Below are 22875 nucleotides of genomic sequence, written 5' to 3' on the forward strand. Positions count from 1 at the left end.
ATGTAAGACTTTAATCTCTCTCAGACTTCAATTCTAAGCTTTCCTTTGAATATTTCCCCCTATTTTGGTTCTGTAATGTTATTATTATTTTGACCTACTACTACTGTAGTACTAAGGCAAGTGACCCACAGCAACTATTCAATGGTAGGAGAAACTTAGGAACACATGACAGTTACTGACTGATATTCAATAAAGGCTGAGCATGGTATTGATCCAGTGCATGTGAATGAGTGGATTAGTACTGTGTTTGCATCCATGCTTTGGAGGTGCACGAGCTTACCTACGCATCTGTCCTCAGAGTGCGGTTCCAGACCCCAGTACAACACTCGTATCGTAGGAGGTAACATCTCCAAGCCGGGTCAGTTCCCGTGGCAGGTCAGCCTCCACTTCAGCAGTGAACACCTGTGCGGAGGCTCCATCATAACGTCACGCTGGGTCCTCACTGCAGCACACTGTGTGTATGGGTGAGTTCTACAATGTTCTACTGTGCAAGCATCCAGAAGACAAGAACGGGTGTGTAATAAGGCAAATGACCATTTAGTTTGTGGATAGCAGCTAATCAAAGTTCCACATGGGAACATTTAACAGGGCAAAGTGTGGCTATCAAAATCACTAAAGGACAAATAAGAAGAAGAAAGAATCTTTAAAAGCACTGCAGTTCTTACAGTTGATGAATGTCTCCGCTGTCAGAATTCTTTCATCTAAACACAACTTCAAACCCATCTCTGCTCAACAGTTGATTAAGTGCACATTAAATGATCAACTGCATATAAACACATAGATTAATTGAGAGGATTTGATGATGGATTTCTCTGTATAATGTGAACTATTTATAGAGTTAGTTTGTGTTTGATGCCAGATAAAATGGAATTGATTAGTCAGCCAGGGTATTTGCAGGTTTCTTAAAAAGCATGTACTATATTTATTTTTTTAAAGGCTCTCAAAGTTATTAAAAAGTCCTCAATATTGAATATGTTATTCTCTCCTGCTGTAGTGTTACCATTCAATGTTGGCTGGATTGATATGCAAGAGGCAGAGTTTCAGTCAGAAAACATCATTACTGCAGCTAGCAGCAAGGAAACTCATTAGCTCATAATCGTAATCACAGCTCTATTTTCTGACACTCTTCTGGGTCCATGTATCATTCATCAAATGAATTATATGCGTTGATTTTTATTCAGTCAATTATTAGATACAATGCGATAAGAAAAATCACAATCTAATATACTGAAAAAGAAAGACTGAAAAGGTAGAAGCATAATGCTTATATATTCATATCCTAAATTTATTTGATATAAAACAAAAACAAAACATATATATTCACACTTGTAACCCTCAAAAATTGTTTTATAAACAATCCTTTTGAAAATCAAAAATGAGTTGACCATTCTTACATTCATGTTATCGTTGTTCCATAACTGAACTCCTACAATAGAAATACATCTTCTTTTAATCCCTTTTTTAGCTTTTTGTACAGTAAACTTACAAACATCTCAAATCATATGTACACATGTATTGAAAACAACCTTTGTACACAGTCTGGCAGTGACTTTGCTTTAGCTCTGTATAAACCAAACCAATTTCAATTTCATAGCATGAGCTCTGTCAAACAATGGATTTGTGTGCTCAAGGTAACCATAGTAACCAGCATTATTCATGATGCATATCGCTCGTTTTTGTACCAAGACTGAATTTATAGATGTTTTATAGGTTGACCCCCACACCTCCACACAATAAGATAAATATGGAAGTATAAGTGAGCAATAAATGATTTACAAGACCTTAGAAGTTAGTACATCTCTACATGTATACAGTATTGATATATTGATACAGTACTCATTTACATACACTCCAGTACCCTACAGCTTTTTGAACTGCCTCAACACTTCCACCGTATACTTTGGATTTACAACCTGCAACAATCGTAGGTTTGTTTGTTTGATCCTTGTGTGGTAGAGTGTGGCTGATATGTTCTGTGTCTCAAGGGGAATGTTCTTCCTTCTGAGAGAGGGTGCAGCTCCTCAGGTGGTAATGGTAAATGGACCAGTACTTGTAGAGCGCTTTTCTAATCTTCCGACCACTCAAAGCGCTTTAACACTACATGACATCATTCACCCATTCACACAGGTGGTGCATCCTCACCTTGGAGATCCCTGGCTGTAGCTCTGACAGAGCTATAATGCTTCGTTTCCAGCCCATTGATGACAAAGTTATCTGCTCCAAATCATCAACCCTTTGTTCCAGCAGTTCAACCCTCCGGTCCCTTTGTTTGGCTGTGGCCTTCAGCTCACGGACATCCTCCATGACGCCCATGAGATTACTTTGCTGTTCTACCACTTTGCTGATCTCCTCGGACATAACATTGAGGGATTTTTTAAATCTCTTCTAATTCCTCCGCCAGTTTTTTGTTTGTAATCAACATCTTTTTTGTTTTGTTTTTCCAAGGAGGTCATACAAGAAAAGAAAAATAAATAAATAAATCACTGTGTGCTCTCACGTCGTTAACCACACCAAGTTCCCAACAAAGGTCCCAGAAGATGGAAAAAATACATTAGCTTCATGAGCAATGATTTGATCTAGAATGGATGGTCTTTGGTTTTAGTGATCTCTGAAGGATTATAGAGAGGTTCTGATGGTAATTACCTTTAATAATAATAGAAATGTGACTAATAATAATACTACTAGCAGTGGGTGTCTGGCCGGACCAAGACAGGAGGCCCGACCATAGTCCAGATACAGTATAACCATGATCCATGGAAACCTGCAATGCGAGAAAGCACAAAGACTCTGGGGAAGAAGTAGAGTCAGGGAAACAGCCAGTTGAAAGGGAGGTGGTGATGAAATGGGCGAGAAAGGGAAGAAGGTCAGGAGCAATAGACTGGAGAATGGGAGAGGGAGGGGGCAGGTGGTTGGGCGGGCAGAGGTTACCAAGGTTACCAGGGTAACAACTTGATTGGGAGACAGGGGGGTGAAAGAGGAAAGCAAAGGGTAAGAGGAGGAAGTTAATGGAGGTGTAGGTATAGAAGAAGATGGATTAGTAAATGAAGAGCGTATGTCATCTATCTTGTTTGTAAAGTAGTCAACAAAGTGGCTTGGTAGAAGGGTGGAGGGAGGAGGGAGACTGGGGGGTCAAGGAGCTTGGAGAAGATAGAGAAGAGTTTTTTGGGGTTAGAAAAAGAGGATTCAATTCTGGATTGGTAGAACAGGCTTTTGGCTGCAGAGATAGAGGCAGAGAAAGAGGAGAGAAGGGAGTGATAGGCGAGCAGGTCGTCAGCATGTTTGGATTTTTCGGCATTTCCTTTCCGATGCTCGCATAGTAGCTTTCTCGGCACGCACCGAGTCAGACAACCACAGAGCCGGAGAGGATTTGCGGACCTTTCGTGTTGTAAGAGGTAAGAGAGCACTGTCTCTCCTCATGTCTCTTCAATGCACATTACTACCATAGCTATGCCGATGACACCCAACTGATCCTCTCGTTCTGAAACACAGGTAGCAGCACGAATCTCTGCCTAACTGACACCTCCCTCGCACACCACCTGAAAATTAACCCTGACAAGACTGAACAAATCGGGTTCACTCCGCTCGGCTTCCGCCAATCGGTTTGTAGCTCCGTCACTGTGAGCTAAACACTCAACAAAGTCACAACTGTTGGTGTCCTGGCTCCTCAATGGTGGAATGAGCTCCCCATTGACATCAGGGCAGCAGAAAGTCTCTACATCTTCCGTCGCAAACTAAAAACACATCTTTTTCGACTACACCTTAAATAAGGAAGGTAGCACCGTTGTAGCACTTTAGTAGCACTTAGATGTCTATTACTAATAGCACTTTGTAGTTTAACTTTATTGAAGAAATTGTACTTTGTTGATTCTTGTTGTTCTGAGTTTGTACTCATGGTTGAATGCACTTATTGTAAGTCGCTTTGGATAAAGCGTCAGCTACATGAAATGTAATGTAATGTAACTACTACTACTACTGAGGTCTATAGGAATACACAACTCCACCGAGCTATGACTCTCAGCCAGCCTAACCGCAGTGCTAAAGAGAAACCTAGGGTTAATCTTGTTTTTCTCTATTAGTGATGAGTAGTAGCTCCTCTGGCATTAAGGAGGGCCTTCTTATATGTTCTCAGACTATCCCGCCAAACCAACCGGGACTCCTCTGAATTGGTGGAACGCCAATCCTTTCAAGCTTCCTGATGCTTGCTTTAATATGCGGGTCTGAGGGTTGTACCATGGAGCGAGCCTCCTTTGCTTAATGATCCTCTTTTTTAGAGGGGCTATCAAGTCCAGTGTCACTCTCAATGAGCCAGTAGCACCATCGACGAGCTGATCAATCTGGGAGGGAGTAAAGTTAGCACAGGAGTCCTCTGTTATATTGAGACATGGTAATGAATCAAATACAGAAGGAATCGCTTCCTTAAATCTAGCAACAGCACCGTCAGTTAGACATCTGGTGTAAAAACTCTTGCCTAACGCTGTACAATCCGGCAGTAGAAACTCAAAAGTTATAAGGCAATGGTCCGATAGAAGAGGGTTCTGAGGAAACACTACTAAATGCTGTATGTTAATGCCATATGTAAGAACAAGGTGAGGGTGTGGTTGAAGCAGTGAGTGGGTAAAGGTAAAACATTGCATTCAGTGTTGTAATCAAAAGACATGGTGAGTAAGTCTGTTCATGAAACATAATGTCATCCATAGCAACAGGATGAACCCTGGCCTTCCTCTTATCTTCTTCAGAAAGTTTTCTCAGTTGCTCAGTAAAGGTGTCTCAGCAGCGTTGTGAATGAATGAATGAATATATACTTTATTAATCCCCAAAGGGAAATTTAGTGTCGCGTAGCAGCCATTTACACAGGAAATAAGATAAGATATAAAAACAACAGGGATGAAAGATATATGCAATAATAATACTAATAGAATAAAGATAAAAATAACAACAACAATAAAATAGCTGCATGAAAGAAAGAATAACAGACTATTAATTTAGGAATTAAATTAACTTAAACTTAAACAGTAGAAGTGCAAGAGTGCAAGTATGTATGTGCATATTAAGGTGTAAATAAAAATAAAATTAAAATAATAATAAAATTAAAATAACAACAACAAACAATAGGAGAGTGCAAAAATGCAATAAATGTATGTAATATGATATGTTAAGTGTAGGTACCTATGAACATGTACAGTGTTTACAGCGTTTAATTCACAGAGGAACTAGCAAGCGGTGACTTGTTGTAAAGCCGTATAGCTGTCAGCAGGAATGTTCTCCTGTAACGGTCCTTGGTGCAGCGGAGCGTGAGGAATCTCTTAGAGAAAGTGCTCCTCTGGCCCTGCAGCAGGTGGTGGAGAGGGTGGTCCAGGTTGTCCAATATGGACAAAAGTTTCTTCAACGTCCTCCTCTCCACCACCTGCTCCAGAAACTCCTGCTTGCAGCCGATGATGGAGCCGGCCTTCTTAACTAGCTTGTTAAGTCTGTTGGTGTCACCGGCTCCAATGCTGCTCCCCAGCAGACGATGGAGAAGTACAGGGCGCTGGCCACCACCGACTGGTAGAACATCTCCAGCATCTTCTGCACACATTGAAGGATCCAAGCTTCCTCAGGAAAAAGAGTCGACTCATCCCCTTCTTGTACACAGCGTTGACGTTAGCCTTCCAGTTCAGTCGGCTGTCGATGGCAACACCCAGGTGCCTGTACTCCTCCACTGTGTCCACGTCCTCCCCCAGAACACTCAGAGGACTAGGAGCTGTTGTCTTCCTCCTGAAGTCGACCACCTCTGGTCTTGGCCACGTTCAGAAACAGGTGATTCTCACCGGCCCACTCCACAAAGTCACTCACCACTGCCCTGTACTCCTCCTCCCGTCCATCCCTAATACACCCGACCACTGCAGAGTCATCAGAGAACTTCTGCAGATGGCATGACTCTGTGTTGTACTGGGAGTCAGTGGTGTACAGGCTGAACAGGAAGGGAGACAGAACAGTTCCCTGTGGGGCTCCAACATCACTGACCACCGTCCCAGACAGCACACGGCCCATTCTGACAAACTGTGGTCTGCCTGTGAGGTAGTCAGTGATCCAGGAGATGGTGGACGAGTCTACCCCCACCACCCGCAGATTCTCACCCAGTAGCAGTGGTTGGATGGTGTTAAATGCACTGGAGAAGTCAAAGAAAGTGACTCTCACAGAGACACCTGTTCCATCCAGGTGCGACTGAGCTCGTTGCAGCAGGTAGATGATGGCGTCGTCCACACCCACATGAGGCTGGTAAGCAAATTGTAGAGGGTCCAGCGACGATTTCACCTGCGGTCGGAGGTGAGCCAAGACCAGCCTCTCCAGCACCTTCATCACATGGGAGGTGAGGGCTACCGGTCGGTAGTCGTTGAGGACGGATGGAATCGACTTCTTTGGGACAGGGACCAGGCACGATGTCTTCCACAGCACCGGGACCTCCTCCTGCCTCAGGCTGAGGTTGTAGAGGTGCTGCAGGACACCAGACAGCTGGGTGGCGCAGGTCTTTAGGACCCTGGGGCTGATGCCATCAGGTCCTTCAGCTTTGCCATGGTGGAGTTTCTCCAGCTGTCATCTCACCTGGTCAGTCGTCACAGAGAGAGGGGGGAGGGTGGAGGAGCCTATTGTTGTTGAGGGCCCATTTGAAGAGCCATCGGGTGTTGAGGGCTCAATGGAAGAGCCAGTTGGTGTTGAGGGCTCAGCGAAGGTGCAGCTCAACAGGGGGGGCAGAGAGGGAGGTGTGGAGGTGAGGTGAGAGGAGGAGACGGATGAGGGCTGTGAACTCAACCTATTGAAGAAACAGTTCAGCTCGTTGGCCCTCTCCAGGGAGCCCCCTGGTTGTCTCCCTCCCACCTTGAAGCCGGTAATCTGCTTCATCCCGGTCCACACCTCCCTCGTGTTGTTCTGCTGGAGTTTGGCCTCCAGCTTCCTCCTGTAGGAGTCCTTGCCCTCCCTGATCTTCACCTTCAGGTTGCGCTGGACTCTCCTGAGCTCATCCCTATCCCCAGACCTGAAAGTAGCTTTCTTATTATTAAGAAGAGCCTTCAGGTCCCTGGTGATCCAGGGCTTGTTGTTGGGGAAGCAGCGCACAGTCCGGGATGGTATGGTGGTGTGTTCACAGAACTTGATGTATTCAGTGATGCAGTCTGTCATGCTGTTGATGTCCTCCCCATGTGGTCCGCACAGCACATCCCAGTCCGTCGACTCAAAGCAGACCTGCAGGGCGTCGTTAGCTCAGTCTTTACCAGCGCGCCTAGCTCGTCCGTCTTATTCGCCAAAGACCTCACGTTCCCCGTTATAATGACCGGTACCGAGGGCTTGTTTAAAGTTGGGATTGGCTGATTTTCAGGAGGAGATCCAAGAATTCTATGCACATTCTATTTAACTCTGTCCCTCTCATATACTGCCACGAGTATTGTGTTTCACTGTATCTTCTGCTGTCTGTCATCAGGTTTGCCGACCCCTCCATGTGGGTGGTCCACGTGGGGCTGACGGAGCAGCCGCTCCACGGGGCTCAGTCTCTGGCTGTGGAGCGGATCATATACCACACTCGCTACAGGCCCAAAGTACTGGACTACGACATTGCACTGATGAAACTGGCCATGTCACTGGCTTTCAATGGTATTAGTGTTCTCTTGCAAGACCTTGCTGATACTCGCCCTCTTTCTCAATAACATCCTGTCCATACACTCAAATGCATCTCAGTATGTTCAACACAGAAGAGACCAAAAGATTCAGTTTAGTCCCAAGACTGACAGGAACGGAGGTGCCCTTTAGCAAAGCACATAACCTCACCCTGTCAATTCAATTCAATTCATTTTGTATAGCCCAATATCACAAATTGCACATTTGCCTCTTTACAATCTGTACATCGGAACAGGAAAAACTCCCCCAAAAGAAACCACTGGGAGAAAAAAGGAAGAAACCAATTTGAACCAAAGTGCAACAGATGTCATGAGGACAGAAATGAACAACATAATTAAATTGCAACATCGTTCAATCCATATAATATAAATTATACATATAATGAGTAGTAATAGCAGTAGGAGCACATATAATATACATATAATGCACTAGAGCTCTCTAGTGGGGTAATATGGTACTATGAGCTCTCTAGTGGGGTAATATGGTACTATGAGCTCTCTAATGGGGTAATATGGTACTATGAGCTCTCTAATGGGGTAATATGGTACAATGAGCTCTCTAATGGGGTAATATGGTACTATGAGCTCTCTAGTGGGGTAATATGGTACTATAAGCTCTTTAGTGGGGTAATATGGTACTATAAGCTCTTTAGTTGGGTAATATGGTACTATGAGCTCTCTAGTGGGGTAATATGGTACTATAAGCTCTTTAGTGGGGTACTATGAGCTCTCTAGTGGGGTAATATGGTACTATGAGCTCTCTAGTGGGGTAATATGGTACTATGAGCTCTCTAGTGGGGTAATATGGTACTATGAGCTCTCTAGTGGGGTAATATAGTACTGTAAAACTCTCTAGTGGGGTAATATGGTACTATAAACTCTCTAGTGGGGTAATATGGTACTATGAGCTCTCTAGTGGGGTAATATGGTACTATAAACTCTCTAGTGGGGTAATATGGTACTATGAGCTCTCTAGTGGGGTAATATGGTACTATAAACTCTCTAGTGGGGTAATATGGAACTATGAGCTCTCTAGTGGGGTAATATGGTACTATGAGCTCTCTAGTGGGGTAATATGGTACTATTAGCTGCCTAGTGGGGTAATATGGTACTATAAGCTCTCTAATGGGGTTATATGGTACAATGAGCTCTCTAGTGTGGTAATATGGTACTATGAGCTCTCTAGTGGGGTAATATGGTACTATGAGCTCTCTAGTGGGGTAATATGGTACTATAAGCTCTCTAATGGGGTTATATGGTACTATAAGCTCTCTAGTGTGGTAATATGGTACTATAAACTCTCTAATGGGGTTATATGGTACTATGAGCTCTCTAGTGTGGTAATATGGTACTATAAACTCTCTAATGGGGTTATATGGTACTATAAGCTCTCTAGTGGGGTAATATGGTACTATGAGATCATTAAGATATGATGGTGCATCACCAGTTAAGGCTTTGTAGGTAAGGAGAAGGATTTTAAATATGATTATCGATTTTACAGGAAGCCAGTGGAGAGCAGCTAGTACAGGAGTAATGTGATCTCTCCTCCTAGTCCTCGTTAGTACACGAGCTGCAGCATTCTGGATCAACTGGAGAGATCCAGGAGATTTACCGGAGCAGCCTGATAATAAGGAGTTACAGTAATCCAGTCTTGAAGTAACAAATGCGTGAACCAATTTTTCTGCATTGCTTTGAGACAGGATGTGTCTGATTTTTTTAAAATGTTACGTAGGTGAAAAAAGGCAGTCCTTGAGATTTAATTACATGTGAGTTAAAGGACAAGTCCTAGTCAAATATAACTCAGAGATTCTTTACAGTGGTGCTGGATGCCAGAGCAATGACATCAAGAGAAACTATATCATTAGATAATTGATTTTGGAGGTTATTCCAAATTGATATTCTTTCAAGTTTTCGTGATGGTTGCCTTCATTTAGGGGTTTGAGGGTTGTACCATTGAGCAAACTTCCTTTGTTATTTATTCTGTTTTCGAGGGTGTCGTCTAGTGTCTAATTGACAGTGAATTACAGTGACCATCTACAAGATGATCATTTTGCGAGAGACTAAAGCTAGCGTAGGAATCCTCTGCTATATTGAGGCACCGATTGTTCTACTGGCAGCTACTAGGTATGGCGTGAATGAGAAGATGACAACAACCCAGGAAGTTCAGTTGAAGCAATAAATCCATGAGTTTGAAATCTCATCAGACACCAAAACACTGACAGAGGGTAGTGCAAATATGAGACAGGTTTGCATCGCTGAAAATGTTAACCATCATCATTTTACCCTTCTGCTCCAACAGTAAAATCATATTTTATATATAACCCCATTCATTTGTTACTCAAATCTGATGGCAATCCAGCATGTTGGTTTTATGTCTGAATAAACCACTTTTATGTCAAATTCACAATGGCAATCGTACAAGGTCGGACCTGTAACATTTCTGTTACAGGTGTTATTTCTGTAACACTTTTAACACAAGTCTGATCTGAATGCACTCAGAATAAAATAAAAGCACAAGATCTGGAGCCCCGAAAACGGGAGGCACGGAAAAGAATCAGATGAAACAATAATGTAAAAAGACCACGTAAAAACAATAAGTCAGCTAGCACGACCTGCAGCCACTTCGCCTCAGTCCAAACCACGAGGAGACTACTTCACTGAGGCGCTACAGTCGCCCACAATCGTATGCTTGCATATCATGTGTGTGTAGCTCATTGCTGAGTCTGCTCAATGCCCTATAGACAACAAAAATCACTAGCAATAACAATGTTGTCTTTATTCTTTCTCTCACCTCTCAGTCCTGTGAGGCGAGTGCTCTCCCTATCCGGTTTCTTGCTTTCTGGCAGTGAGTGTCATTATGTGTATCAGTTGTCTGATGTCTCAGCTCTCACCCGTTTTCACTTCACCTTTTAGTGTAATTGTTTGTGTGAAGCTGCTGCTCACTGTCATTTCAGCCCAAACTACAGCAGCCACCACCTGAAAACAGGATGTAATTACACAGGCATGATTGATTGATGCTGATCATGGTGGAAACAGTGCACACACATTGTTGTGTCCGGTAGATGTGGGTCACTGAAACTCTCCTCTGTAGGCTTTGTGGAGCCCATCTGCCTGCCAAACTATGGGGAGGAGTTTGAGGAGGGCTCCATGTGCTGGATCTCTGGATGGGGAGCAACGGAGGATGAAGGTGAGTCAGGACATGGCAAACTGGTGATTTCTAGAAAATTATTCCAGCTGCGTACAACTACATTCTCAATCGGGCGTAATATAACATCTGTGGTCGTGCCCTCTCTGACACATGCTGGAAATGACGTGCTTTTTTCCAGGAGAGCCCGGTGTGGTTTTGCGCTCGGCCGTGGTGCCACTCCTCTCCACTAAAACCTGCAACCGACCGGAGGTTTACCAGGGCCTCATCTCCTCCTGGATGATCTGTGCAGGATACCTAGAGGGAGGAACTGACTCCTGTCAGGTAGAATGTTTTCTTTAAGCATGATGCTACTAACAGTGGATGAGACTAATCATGATAATGGAAGCAGTAATGGTATTGGAAATACTAATAGCATTGCAAATAATAATGATAATAGCTGGAGGTGTCAGGCAGGACCAATATCCAGATAACCAGGATCCATGTCAGCAGAAGGCGGAAGAGACGAGGGGCATCAGCAGGGCCATGGCAGGAGGCAGGACCGACTCCAGGTCCCTCAATCCCTGACCCGACATCCCTTTATCCCTGACCCGACATCCCTTTATCCCTGACCCGACATCCCTTTATGCCTGACCCGACATCCCTTTATCCCTGACCCGACATCCCTTTATCCCTGACCCGACATCCCTTTATGCCTGACCCGACATCCCTTTATCCCTGACCCGACATCCCTTTATGCCTGACCCGACATCCCTTTATCCCTGACCCGACATCCCTTTATCCCTGACCCGACATCCCTTTATCCCTGACCCGACATCCCTTTATCCCTGACCCCCCGCTAGGCTCCTCCGTGACACTTGGCACACATTAACATTACGCACGGATGGAAAAAGCGGCCCCGTTTCGGGGCTTCCTAACGGACGTGTAGGAACACTTTAAAAATAAGCGGGTTTCGCGGAGGGCCAGTTCGACACTTGGACTTCGGGACGGTCAAATGCCGGGCAAATCGGACCGACGGAGAGCGCGTGGCGATTTTTCAAAGTGCGGTCGGAAAATTGCAATCTCGCTCCCCGCCACCAGGGGGCGAGGGCCAAAAGACAATTGGGAACAAAACTGACACTCGGGCAATGACAGTTGGCAATATTAATGACACTCGGGGTAGCCCGCCATAATTGTCAGTTTTGTTCCCAATTGCCACGTGACAAATGGGAACAAAAATGACAAATGGGATTTGGCAATTGGGAACAAAACTGTCATTCGGGGTCGCCTGCCCTCAATTGTCAGTTTTGTTCCCAATTGCCATGTGACAAATGGGAACAAAAATGACAAATGAGACTGACAAATGGGCACAAGTGACAATTGACAATCGATGGCAATGGCCGGCGGGTCGCGCGCAAACATTTTAAAGCGCCGCATCTCCTCCGCCGTTCCTCGTACAGCGTCGAGACGTAGATATCTCGGACCAGCGTTAAATTGTAAAAAATGGATAAAAAAAATGCAATAGACAATTAGAATAAAATTCGGCCCACATTAATTTAGTCTAAATGTCTATGACTATGACTATGACTAAGTATTCGGCCCATGTTAATGTTGTCTAATTGTCATTTTGAAAGGAATCGATGCTCCTTGTAATTAAAAAAATGACAATTCGACTACATTAACATGGGCAAAATAGTTAGTCTAATTGTCAGTCAGTGACAATTAGACTAAGTATTCGGGCCATGTTAATGTAGTCGAATTGTCATTTTGTATGGAATCAGTAACCTTTATAATTCGTGAAAAAAAAATTCAACAGTATTTTAATTAAAATGAATTACTTTAAAACCACTTAGAGATGTGGATTCTTTTCCTAAATTAAGAGGGGCTTCTCAACATAGATAGCATCCAATCTGGGACCGATAGCTGTAGTTGACATCTGGAAAAGTTACACAATGAGACATACATATCTTGAATCAGCGTTAAATGGCGACCATTTTGGACCCAATACCTCAGTAACCATCTAAAACACATACACTTGGACTTTGCCACGTGTGGCCGAATTTTCACGGAATCGATGCTCCTCATGATTAAAAAAATGACAATTCGACTACATTAACATGGGCAAAATAGTTAGTCTAATTGTCAGTGGCCATTGACAATTAGACTAAGTATTCGGCCCATGTTAATGTTGTCGAATTGTCATTTTGTAAGGAATCGATGATCCCTATAATTCAAAAAATGACAATTCGACTACATTAACATGGGCAAAATAGTTAGTCTAATTGTCAGTCAGTGACAATTAGACTAAGTATTCGGCCCATGTTAATGTTGTCGAATTGTCATTTTGTAAGGAATCGATGATCCTTATAATTCAAAAAATGACAATTCGACTACATTAACATGGGCAAAATAGTTAGTCTAATTGTCAGTGGTCATTGACAATTAGACTAAGTATTCGGCCCATGTTAATGTTGTCTGACTGTCATTTTGTCAGGAGTCGATGATGCTTATAATTCAAAAAATGACAATTCGACTACATTAACATGGGCAAAATAGTTAGTCTAATTGTCAGTCAGTGACAATTAGACTAAGTATTCGGGCCATGTTAATGTAGTCGAATTGTCATTTTGTATGGAATCAGTAACCTTTATAATTCGTGAAAAAAAAATTCAACAGTATTTTAATTAAAATGAATTACTTTAAAACCACTTAGAGATGTGGATTCTTTTCCTAAATTAAGAGGGGCTTCTCAACATAGATAGCATCCAATCTGGGACCGATAGCTGTAGTTGACATCTGGAAAAGTTACACAATGAGACATAGATATCTCGAATCAGCGTTAAATGGCGACCATTTTGGACCCAATACCTCAGGAACCATCTAAAAAACATACACTTGGACTTTGCCACGTGTGGCCGAATTTTCACGGAATCAATGATCCTGATGATTCAAAAAATGACAATTCGACTACATTAACATGGGCCGAATACTTAGTCTAATTGTCAGTGGCCATTGACAATTAGACTAAGTATTCGGCCCATGTTAATGTTGTCGAATTGTCATTTTGTAAGGAATCGATGATCCTTATAATTCAAAAAATGACAATTCGACTACATTAACATGGGCAAAATAGTTAGTCTAATTGTCACAGTCAGTGACAATTAGACTAAGTATTCGGCCCATGTTAATGTTGTCTAATTGTCATTTTGAAAGGAATCGATGCTCCTTGTAATTCAAAAAATGACAATTCGACTACATTAACATGGGCAAAATAGTTAGTCTAATTGTCAGTCAGTGACAATTAGACTAAGTATTCGGGCCATGTTAATGTAGTCGAATTGTCATTTTGTATGGAATCAGTAACCTTTATAATTCGTGAAAAAAAATTCAACAGTATTTTAATTAAAATGAATTACTTTAAAACCACTTAGAGATGTGGATTCTTTTCCTAAATTAAGAGGGGCTTCTCAACATAGATAGCATCCAATCTGGGACCGATAGCTGTAGTTGACATCTGGAAAAGTTACACAATGAGACATACATATCTCGAATCAGCGTTAAATGGCGACCATTTTGGACCCAATACCTCAGGAACCATCTAAAACACATACACTTGGACTTTGCCACGTGTGGCCGAATTTTCACGGAATCAATGATCCTGATGATTCAAAAAATGACAATTCGACTACATTAACATGGGCCGAATACTTAGTCTAATTGTCAGTGGCAATTGACAATTAGACTAAGTATTCGGCCCATGTTAATGTTGTCGAATTGTCATTTTGTTAGGAATCGATGATCCTTATAATTCAAAAAATGACAATTCGACTACATTAACATGGGCAAAATAGTTAGTCTAATTGTCAGTGGCCATTGACAATTAGACTAAGTATTTGGCCCATGTTAATGTTGTCAAATTGTCATTTTGTAAGGAATCGATGATCCTTATAATTCAAAAAATGACAATTCGACTACATTAACATGGGCAAAATAGTTAGTCTAATTGTCAGTGGCCATTGACAATTAGACTAAGTATTCGGCTCATGTTAATGTAGTCGAATTGTCATTTTGTAAGGAATCAGTAATCTTCATAATTCGTAAAAAAGACAATTCAACAGTCTTTTAATTCAAATTAATTACTTTAAAACCACTTAGAGATGTGGATTCTTTTCCTAAATTAAGAGGGGCTTCTCAACATACATTCCCTCAAATTTGGGGCCAAAAGCTGCAAGGCCTCCAAAACAGTCACAACGTGTGACCTTTGACCCCAATTCCTTCTGTTTTTTGACAAGTGTAAAAATTGCAATAATTTCCTAAATATTAATTTTTAAACTCCCATTTTTCTCACAGACACTCAGGACAGTGCCTACAATGAGGTCATTGGGTTTATATTGTTCAGATTGAAGGTCATTTTTTTCTACGCATGTCAGAGCTTAGCTTTCTTTTTGAAGGTGTGGCCACTATCAAATGGGTTCCAACCATGTACTTTATACCACTCTAGCCCTTAGCCACGCTGCGTGGGAGTGGTTTAAAAACCCAAAAAACACCCAAATTCACACTTTCAAAGGTTAAAAACTCCCTTAGAAAAAGGTCCAAACTGCTTGAAACTTGGTGGGAACATTGCTCTGGAAGCCTTAAATGACATACTAAAAGCACAAGTCTGCAGACCCTCTAGAAAGCTTACTTCCGGTAGCAGCATGCTAGCTAGCTAAAACCAGTAGAGCATGTGACAATTAGACTAACTATTTTTCCCATGTTAATGTCGTCGAATTGTCATTTTTGAATTATAAGGATACTTGAGTCCTTACTCAAATTTAGTCTAATTGTCAGTTGAGAAATCTTGAGACCAGTCTTTTAATTCAGAAAAAATACTTTACATGAACTTAGAGATGTGCATTCTTTTCCTAAATTAAAAGGGGCTTCTCAACATAAATCCCCTGAAATTTGGGGCGAAACGCTACAAGGCAAGACCCCCTAATACAGGCCCAAAGTGTGAAATTTGACCCCAATTCCCTTACATTTTGTTAATGTAAAAATTGCAATAATTCCCTAAATTTTAGTATTTAAACTCCCATTTTTCTCACAGACACTCAGGACAGTGCCTACAATGAGGCCATGAGGTGAAATCTCCTCTAAAACATTCACAAGAAGGAATTGGCCGGGTGCCAAACTCCCAAATTTATGCCAATTGTCAGTGGCAAAATCTTGAAAAAGTCTTTTAATTCAAATTAATTACTTTAAAACCACTTAGAGATGTGCATTCTTTTCCTATTTAAAGAGGGGCTTCTCAACATACAGAATCTCAAATCTGGGGCCAAAAGCTGCAAGTTAAGGGCCCGAACCCGACCCTAACGACGTTGCCCTTTGATCTTTTTTGACAAGTGCAAAAATGGCCATAATCCACTAAATATTAATATCTAAGCTCCCATTTTTCTCACAGACACTCAGGAGAGGGCCTACAATGAGATCATGGGGTGGAATCCCCTTAAAAACAAGCAAAAGTCTTAATTGGCAGCATAAAATTCAGGATTTGGAGAGGGTCTTGGACTTAGCGAACCTGAGACCACCTGAAGAGTCTGGGCCGATCGGGGCTTTTTTTGTTCTGAATGTGCTAGAGCTTAGCTTTCTTTTTGAGGTTGTAGCCACTCCCAAATGGAGTCCAACCATGCCGGATGTGGCTCCGTAACCCTTAGCAACGCTGCGTGGGAGTGGCTTAAAGAACCCCGAAAAACACCAATTTCACTCCTTCAAAGGTTCATATCTCCTCAGAGAAAGATTGAAAGTGCTTGAAACTGGATGGGTCCATTGTCCTGGAAGCCCTGAATAGGATTCTAAAAGCACAAGTCTCTAGACCCTCTAGAAAGCTAACTTCCGGTAGCAACATGCTAGCTACTTAAAATCAAGTGGCCCTAGTAGAGCATCCTCTGATGTCCACCATACTCCAGTTTTGTGCAAAAAAGTGATTTTAAAGTGTTTCAAGTGCACCCAGCAAAATGTCACTCGAGTCAAGAAAGGCCTCTGAAAGGCCTTTTTCGAAAAATGCATTTTTGGAAATGACCCAATTGTCTGGAAATGACCCATTTGTCACAGACAGGGACAATTAGACTAACTATTTTGCCCATGTTAATGCAGTCGAATTGTCATTTTTTGAATTATAAGGATACTTGAGTCCAAATTTAGTCCAATCGTCAGTTGAGAAATCTTGAGACCAGTCTTTTAATTCAGAAAAAATACTTTACATGAACTTAGAGATGTGCATTCTTTTCCTAAATTAAGAGAGGCTTCTCAACATGCATCCCCTGAAATTTGGGGCGAAACGCTACAAGGCAAGACCCCCTAATACAGGCCCAAAGTGTGACATTTGACCCCAATTCCCTTACATTTTGTTAATGTAAAAATTGCAATAATTCCCTAAATATTAGTATTTGAACTCCCTTTTTTCTCACAGACACTCAGGACAGTGCCTACAATGAGGCCATGAGGTGAAATCTCCTCTAAAACATTCACAAGAAGGAATTGGCCGGGTGCCAAACTCCCAAATTTATGCCAATTGTCAGTGGCAAAATCTTGAAAAAGTCTTTTAATTCAAATTAATTACTTTAAAACCACTTAGAGATGTGCATTCTTTTCCTATTCAAAGAGGGGCTTCTCAACATACAGAATCTCAAATCTGGGGCCAAAAGCTGCAAGTTAAGGGCCCGAACCCGACCCTAACGACGTTGCCCTTTGATCTTTTTTGACAAGTGCAAAAATGGCCATAATCCACTAAATATTAATATCTAAGCTCCCATTTTTCTCACAGACACTCAGGAGAGGGCCTACAATGAGATCATGGGGTGAAATCCCCTTAAAAACAAGCAAAAGACTTAATTGGCAGCACAAAATTCAGGATTTGGAGAGGGTCTTGGACTTAGCGAACCTGAGACCACCTGAAGAGTCTGGGCCGATCGGGGCTTTTTTTGTTCTGAACGTGCTAGAGCTTAGCTTTCTTTTTGAGGTTGTAGCCACTCCCAAATGGAGTCCAACCATGCCGGATGTGGCTCCGTAACCCTTAGCAACGCTGCGTGGGAGTGGCTTAAAGAACCCCGAAAAACACCAATTTCACTCTTTCAAAGGTTCATATCTCCTCAGAGAAAGATTGAAAGTGCTTGAAACTGGATGGGTCCATTGTCCTGGAAGCCCTGAATAGGATTCTAAAAGCACAAGTCTCTAGACCCTCTAGAAAGCTAACTTCCGGTAGCATTATGCTAGCTACTTAAAACCAACTGGCCCTAGTAGAGCGTCCTCTGTTGTCCACCGTACTCTACTTTTTTGCAAAAAAGTGATTTTTGTGACCCTCTAGAAAGCTAACTTCCGGTAGCAGCATGCTAGCTAGCTAAAACCATTAGCGCATGTGACAATTAGACTAACTATTTTGCCCATGTTAATGTAGTCGAATTGTCATTTTTGAATTACAAGGATTCTCGATTCCTTACTCAAAATGTGCTCAATCGTCAGAAATGCTCCCATCGGCAGTCAATTTTAAGAATGGTCATAATACATCACAGATTAGTTCTAAAGACTCCAGATTTTGCACAGACACTCTGCAAGGGGCCTACAATGAGGTCGTGGGGTTGATATTGCTCAGTTTGAAGGTCATTTTTTTCTAAACATGTCAGAGCTTAGCTTTCTTTTTCACGTTGTAGCCACTCCCAAATGGGGCCCAACCATGTCATTTATACCACGCTAGCCCTTAGCATCGCTGCGTAGGAGTGGTTTAAAAAAACCCAAAACGCCCACATTCACACATTCAAAGGTCAAAAGCTCCCTTAGAAAAAGTTCCAAAGTGCTTGAAACTTGGTGGAACCATTGTCCTGGATGCCCTAAATGACATACTGAAAGCACAAGTCTGTAGACCCTCTAGAAAGCTAACTTCCGGTAGCAGCATGCTAGCTAGCTAAAACCAACAGATCCTTGAAGAGAGTCCTCTGTTGTCCACCGTAGCTGATTTAAAATATTAGTTTGGAATAATAGCAAATTTCCAACCTTTTCAAGCTTTTCAAGGTCATTCAAGGTCATTCAAGGACTTTCAAGGACTTTCAGATGATTTGAGGAATCTTTGTTCCAATTGCCACAAATGGCCCTAAACGTCACAATGCACTCCCACATTTGCATGAAACAAAAATAATTTAGTCACATTGTCAGTATCGTTCCTATCCGTCACAGAATCAATTATTTGTAAGTTGTCGCCCCCCGCAGGATTTTGTAGTTCAACACACCTTCACGCCCCAATTGTCATTTGTATGCCCATCTCCCAGTTTTGTTCCCAATTGACGCCATGTTAATTTGTTCCATTTGTCACCGTGTCCCAATTGTCAAAAATCGAAGACAGCGTGTCACATTTTTGACAATTAGAACAAGGCCCAATGCAAAATGACTGACAATTAGCACACATTTTGGGGAGTTCCCTTACCCGACATCCCTTTATCCCTGACCCGACATCCCTTTATGCCTGACCCGACATCCCTTTATCCCTGACCCGACATCCCTTTATCCCTGACCCGACATCCCTTTATCCCTGACCCGACATCCCTCAATCCCTGACCCGACATCCCTTATCCGACATCCCCTCCTCTCTCAACCTCTCACTTCAACATTTGAAACCCTTATTGTTATTAGCGTGATCGTAGTTAGTGAATCAACACTGTCTCAATTTTAGCAGATATTAGAAGCAAATCATTTACAGTTTTACAATGATCTGTTCCTCAGATAAACTGTTAGGAAACTATGGGGACTGTGAAACAAAATGTCATCATACATTTTAACTATACCAAAACTAGCCAAACTTCATAGAAATTAAATGATCGTTTTAAAATACTCCCAAAAGTTCACACTAATCTTCCATTATGACAATAGGAAATATAATGATGTATTCTCTCCTTTGCTGGCGTTTCATCCGTTTATGAAGTTGAGACGTTGGTGATTTGGTAAGTGAGATGGGACGTTGTGTGTGTGCTTTCACAGGGCGACAGTGGAGGACCTTTGGCCTGTGAGGACTCGTCTGTATGGAAGCTGGTTGGTGCGACCAGCTGGGGAGATGGCTGTGCTAAGAGGAACAGGCCAGGCGTTTACGCGCGCATTACACGGTCGCTCAGCTGGATCCGGCAACAGATGGAGGTCAGTACATGCCAAGCTGTGTCTTGTTTCAGGACCTAACACTTCAGAACAGAGGTCTCAAACTCAATTCTGCTTGGGGCCACTGCTGGTCTGCTTCTCCGCTGCCCTTTCTTTTCACACATTTACATTTTTATCCAGTTTTAGCCACAACTAAGGATAAACTTTTTCAGATCCTGGCTATTTTAATCTATATGTCTTAACTATGTGTATGGTGTCAGCCAACAAGCACTAGACCCTTTAAGTCTAACGCAGGGCTCTCAAGTTTTTAAGACAGGTAAGAGTGACATATCCTCCTCCTCCCCCCCCCCCCGCCTTCGCCCATGCCATATGTCCACAGACCAGCACTCCTCCCCCCCATATTTTTATTAGCTTTATTTTCATTGGTTGCTGGATTACATTTCACCCAGATACAACAGATACGTTTTTCTGATTGGCTATTCGTGTAGCCCATTTCTTTTTTCTGATTGGCTGATGAGTGGCACCTCGCTGCAGAACTCCAGGGGATTCGGGGAGACGTGCTTGATTCCTCCATGGTGAGGGCAGCGACCAGGTCATGTTTGTGCGCTGCGGCACATTAAATAGCCTATAGGTTTTTTTCAGCGTGAGAAATACGATGTGTGGCAGGAGGGCGTGACTTAAGACCGAAATGCGTGACAGTCACGCTCAATGCGTGACACTTGAGAGCCCTGCTAACGCTCCTTGGATCGGACTACACGCCGAGGCTACCAGCTAGTTTCAGCTTTTAGCTTTGGAGCTAACTAACGCTACTGTAACCACAGATACTGGTTGTCTACAATCGTGTCTACAAAAGGGAAAACGGGACTCTTTGTGACTCAATTTAGTTTATTTTGTATAGCCCAAAATCACCAATTACTAATTTGAATTGGAGGGCTTTACAATCTCACATCGGATCAGAAAAAACTCCCCAAATAAAGATAGTAAAAACCCTTTCACAGGGAGAAAAGGAAGAAGCCTTCAGGAGAGCAACAGAGGAGGATCCCTCTCCCCGGATGGACAGAAGCAATAGATGTCATGTGACCAGAATGAATAACGTAACAGAGTTACAGCACATTGTAATGTGCATTGAAGAGACATGAATTCATCCAGAAGGAGAGAGAGAAGAAGAGAAGAGGAGCTCAGTATATCCTAAGATGTCCCCCAGAAGTCTAGTCCAGTGAGTCGGTTCCTGTACTCTCTGACAGAAACCAATCGAATCCAACAATGACATAAATGCAGCACTAAGGCTATCATTGCCGACATCCACATGAATATTAAAATCACCTACAATAATAACCCTGTCAGTTTTAAGGACTAAACTTGATAGAAACTCAGAAAATTCAGATAGAAATTCAGAAATTCAGACTACGGACCAGATGTGAAAGAGTAATGCCGTGTTCACACCGGACGCGGTGCGAATTTGCGGCGCGTCCAGATTACATGTTAAATCAATGCACAGACGCGTTAGGTTGCGAAAAAGCGGATTTTTCGGCGGCCGTCACGAAAGAGGCGAAACGGCGTCGCGAATATTCGCGACTCCGCTTTTCCGCTTTTTCGCCGGCATTCAAATATTTCAACTCCAGCGAATAATTCGCATGACGCGGAGTTGCGAAAGCCAATCAGCGTTGAGAAGCTCCGCCCGACATCACCGCCGTTACTGAATGAAACTGCTGGTCCGCTGAAGGAGCGCTGGAAGCGGCTTCATTATTCAGACACTCGTCCTGGAGGAGTCGGAGCTGTGTGCGACTACGGATACTATAATGAACCCAGACACGGGGCGGTTGATGTTCCCACGTGTGTGAGACTTCCTCAACAAGTATAAAGCAGAACTAGTGGTTATTTACCTGGTGGATGAAGGACATAGTAAATTCCCCTTTCCCCAGCGATGGTTGCGAAAAAACGGTTTAACCACATAGAGCGAATTTTTCACCTGCGGCGCGATATAGGCGAAGTGCGTTGCGAAAATTCGCAACTGTTTTGGTGTGAACACGGCATAAGAACAAGGCTTTCAAATGAGTTGTAATTGTAATTTAGGTTTAGGATTTATTAATAGGCTTGAGTCAAAGATAGCAGCTACGCACCTCCTCCTTCAGTTACCTGAGGTGTCCTGGCTCCGGGCTGAGCCCTAAGCCCTGGTCAGCTCCACTCCTTCCCACCACAAGCTGTGGTCCTTGGTCCGTGCTCACAGCAGCTCAGTAGGGAGGAATCCCTCTCCTGCCACTCAACAAGTCCAGCTGGAGAATAAATACGACATCCATGTCCTCCAGGACTTCCCTCCTCTGGTGAGGGATTTCCAGCTTTCTCCAAGTCGGGTGAAACACCCGACTTGCGGCTCTGGGTCCCGCCTTATGCCAGTTGTTCCCGAGGGCTCCTCCCACCCCAGGACACACCACTCGATTCCCCGCCTGGTGTTAGCCCCTCCCCCACAGACCAGGTCAACCTCTAGAATACAACATTGTCGTCCTACCACTTCAGCTTGCCCCTCTCACAACCAGAACTGTCTCTTTCACCCACACTGCCCCCTGGTTTACACCTGAACTCCGACCTGAAATCCCGGAAACGCCAACTAGAGCGACTCTCCTACAAAATCGGACTCACAGTACTCACAGTACACACAGTACACACCGCGGCTTGCAAGGAAGACATTTGCAATACAAACATCATCATCCACTTTGGTTCCGCCAACCCCAAGGCTCTCTGTCATCAACTCCTCCCTCTCTACTGGCTCCTCCTCTCTGTATTTAACTCCTCCCTGTTTACTGCTCCGCCCCCCTCACTCTCAAACTCGTCTCAGTAACACCCATCCTCAAAAAACCTGGTCTGGACCCTGACATCCTCAACAACTACTGGCCCATCTTCAATTCAGTTTATTTTGTATAGCCCAAAATCACAAATTAAAGTTGGGGCTTTTTGTTTTATAGGGCTTTACAATCTGTAACATAACATCCTGTC

At 43.0% G+C, this 22875-nt stretch overlaps 1 protein-coding gene across 1 annotated transcript in view; it reads left to right on the plus strand.

Annotated features, from left to right (window-relative positions):
- tmprss3a (transmembrane serine protease 3a) overlaps positions 1-22875 on the plus strand; it is a gene marked incomplete at both ends in the record, with an annotated part of 44563 nt that overhangs the window by 16591 nt on the left and 5097 nt on the right. The window contains 5 exons of the mRNA XM_079230998.1: positions 299-464; positions 7454-7623; positions 10738-10833; positions 10973-11115; positions 19774-19926. Coding sequence (XP_079087124.1) covers positions 299-464; positions 7454-7623; positions 10738-10833; positions 10973-11115; positions 19774-19926 — 728 coding nt within the window. The remainder of the gene's footprint in view (positions 1-298; positions 465-7453; positions 7624-10737; positions 10834-10972; positions 11116-19773; positions 19927-22875) is intronic.

This window comes from Taurulus bubalis (assembly GCF_910589615.1).
Source record: "Taurulus bubalis genome assembly, chromosome: 15".
Lineage (NCBI taxonomy): Eukaryota > Metazoa > Chordata > Actinopteri > Perciformes > Cottidae > Taurulus > Taurulus bubalis.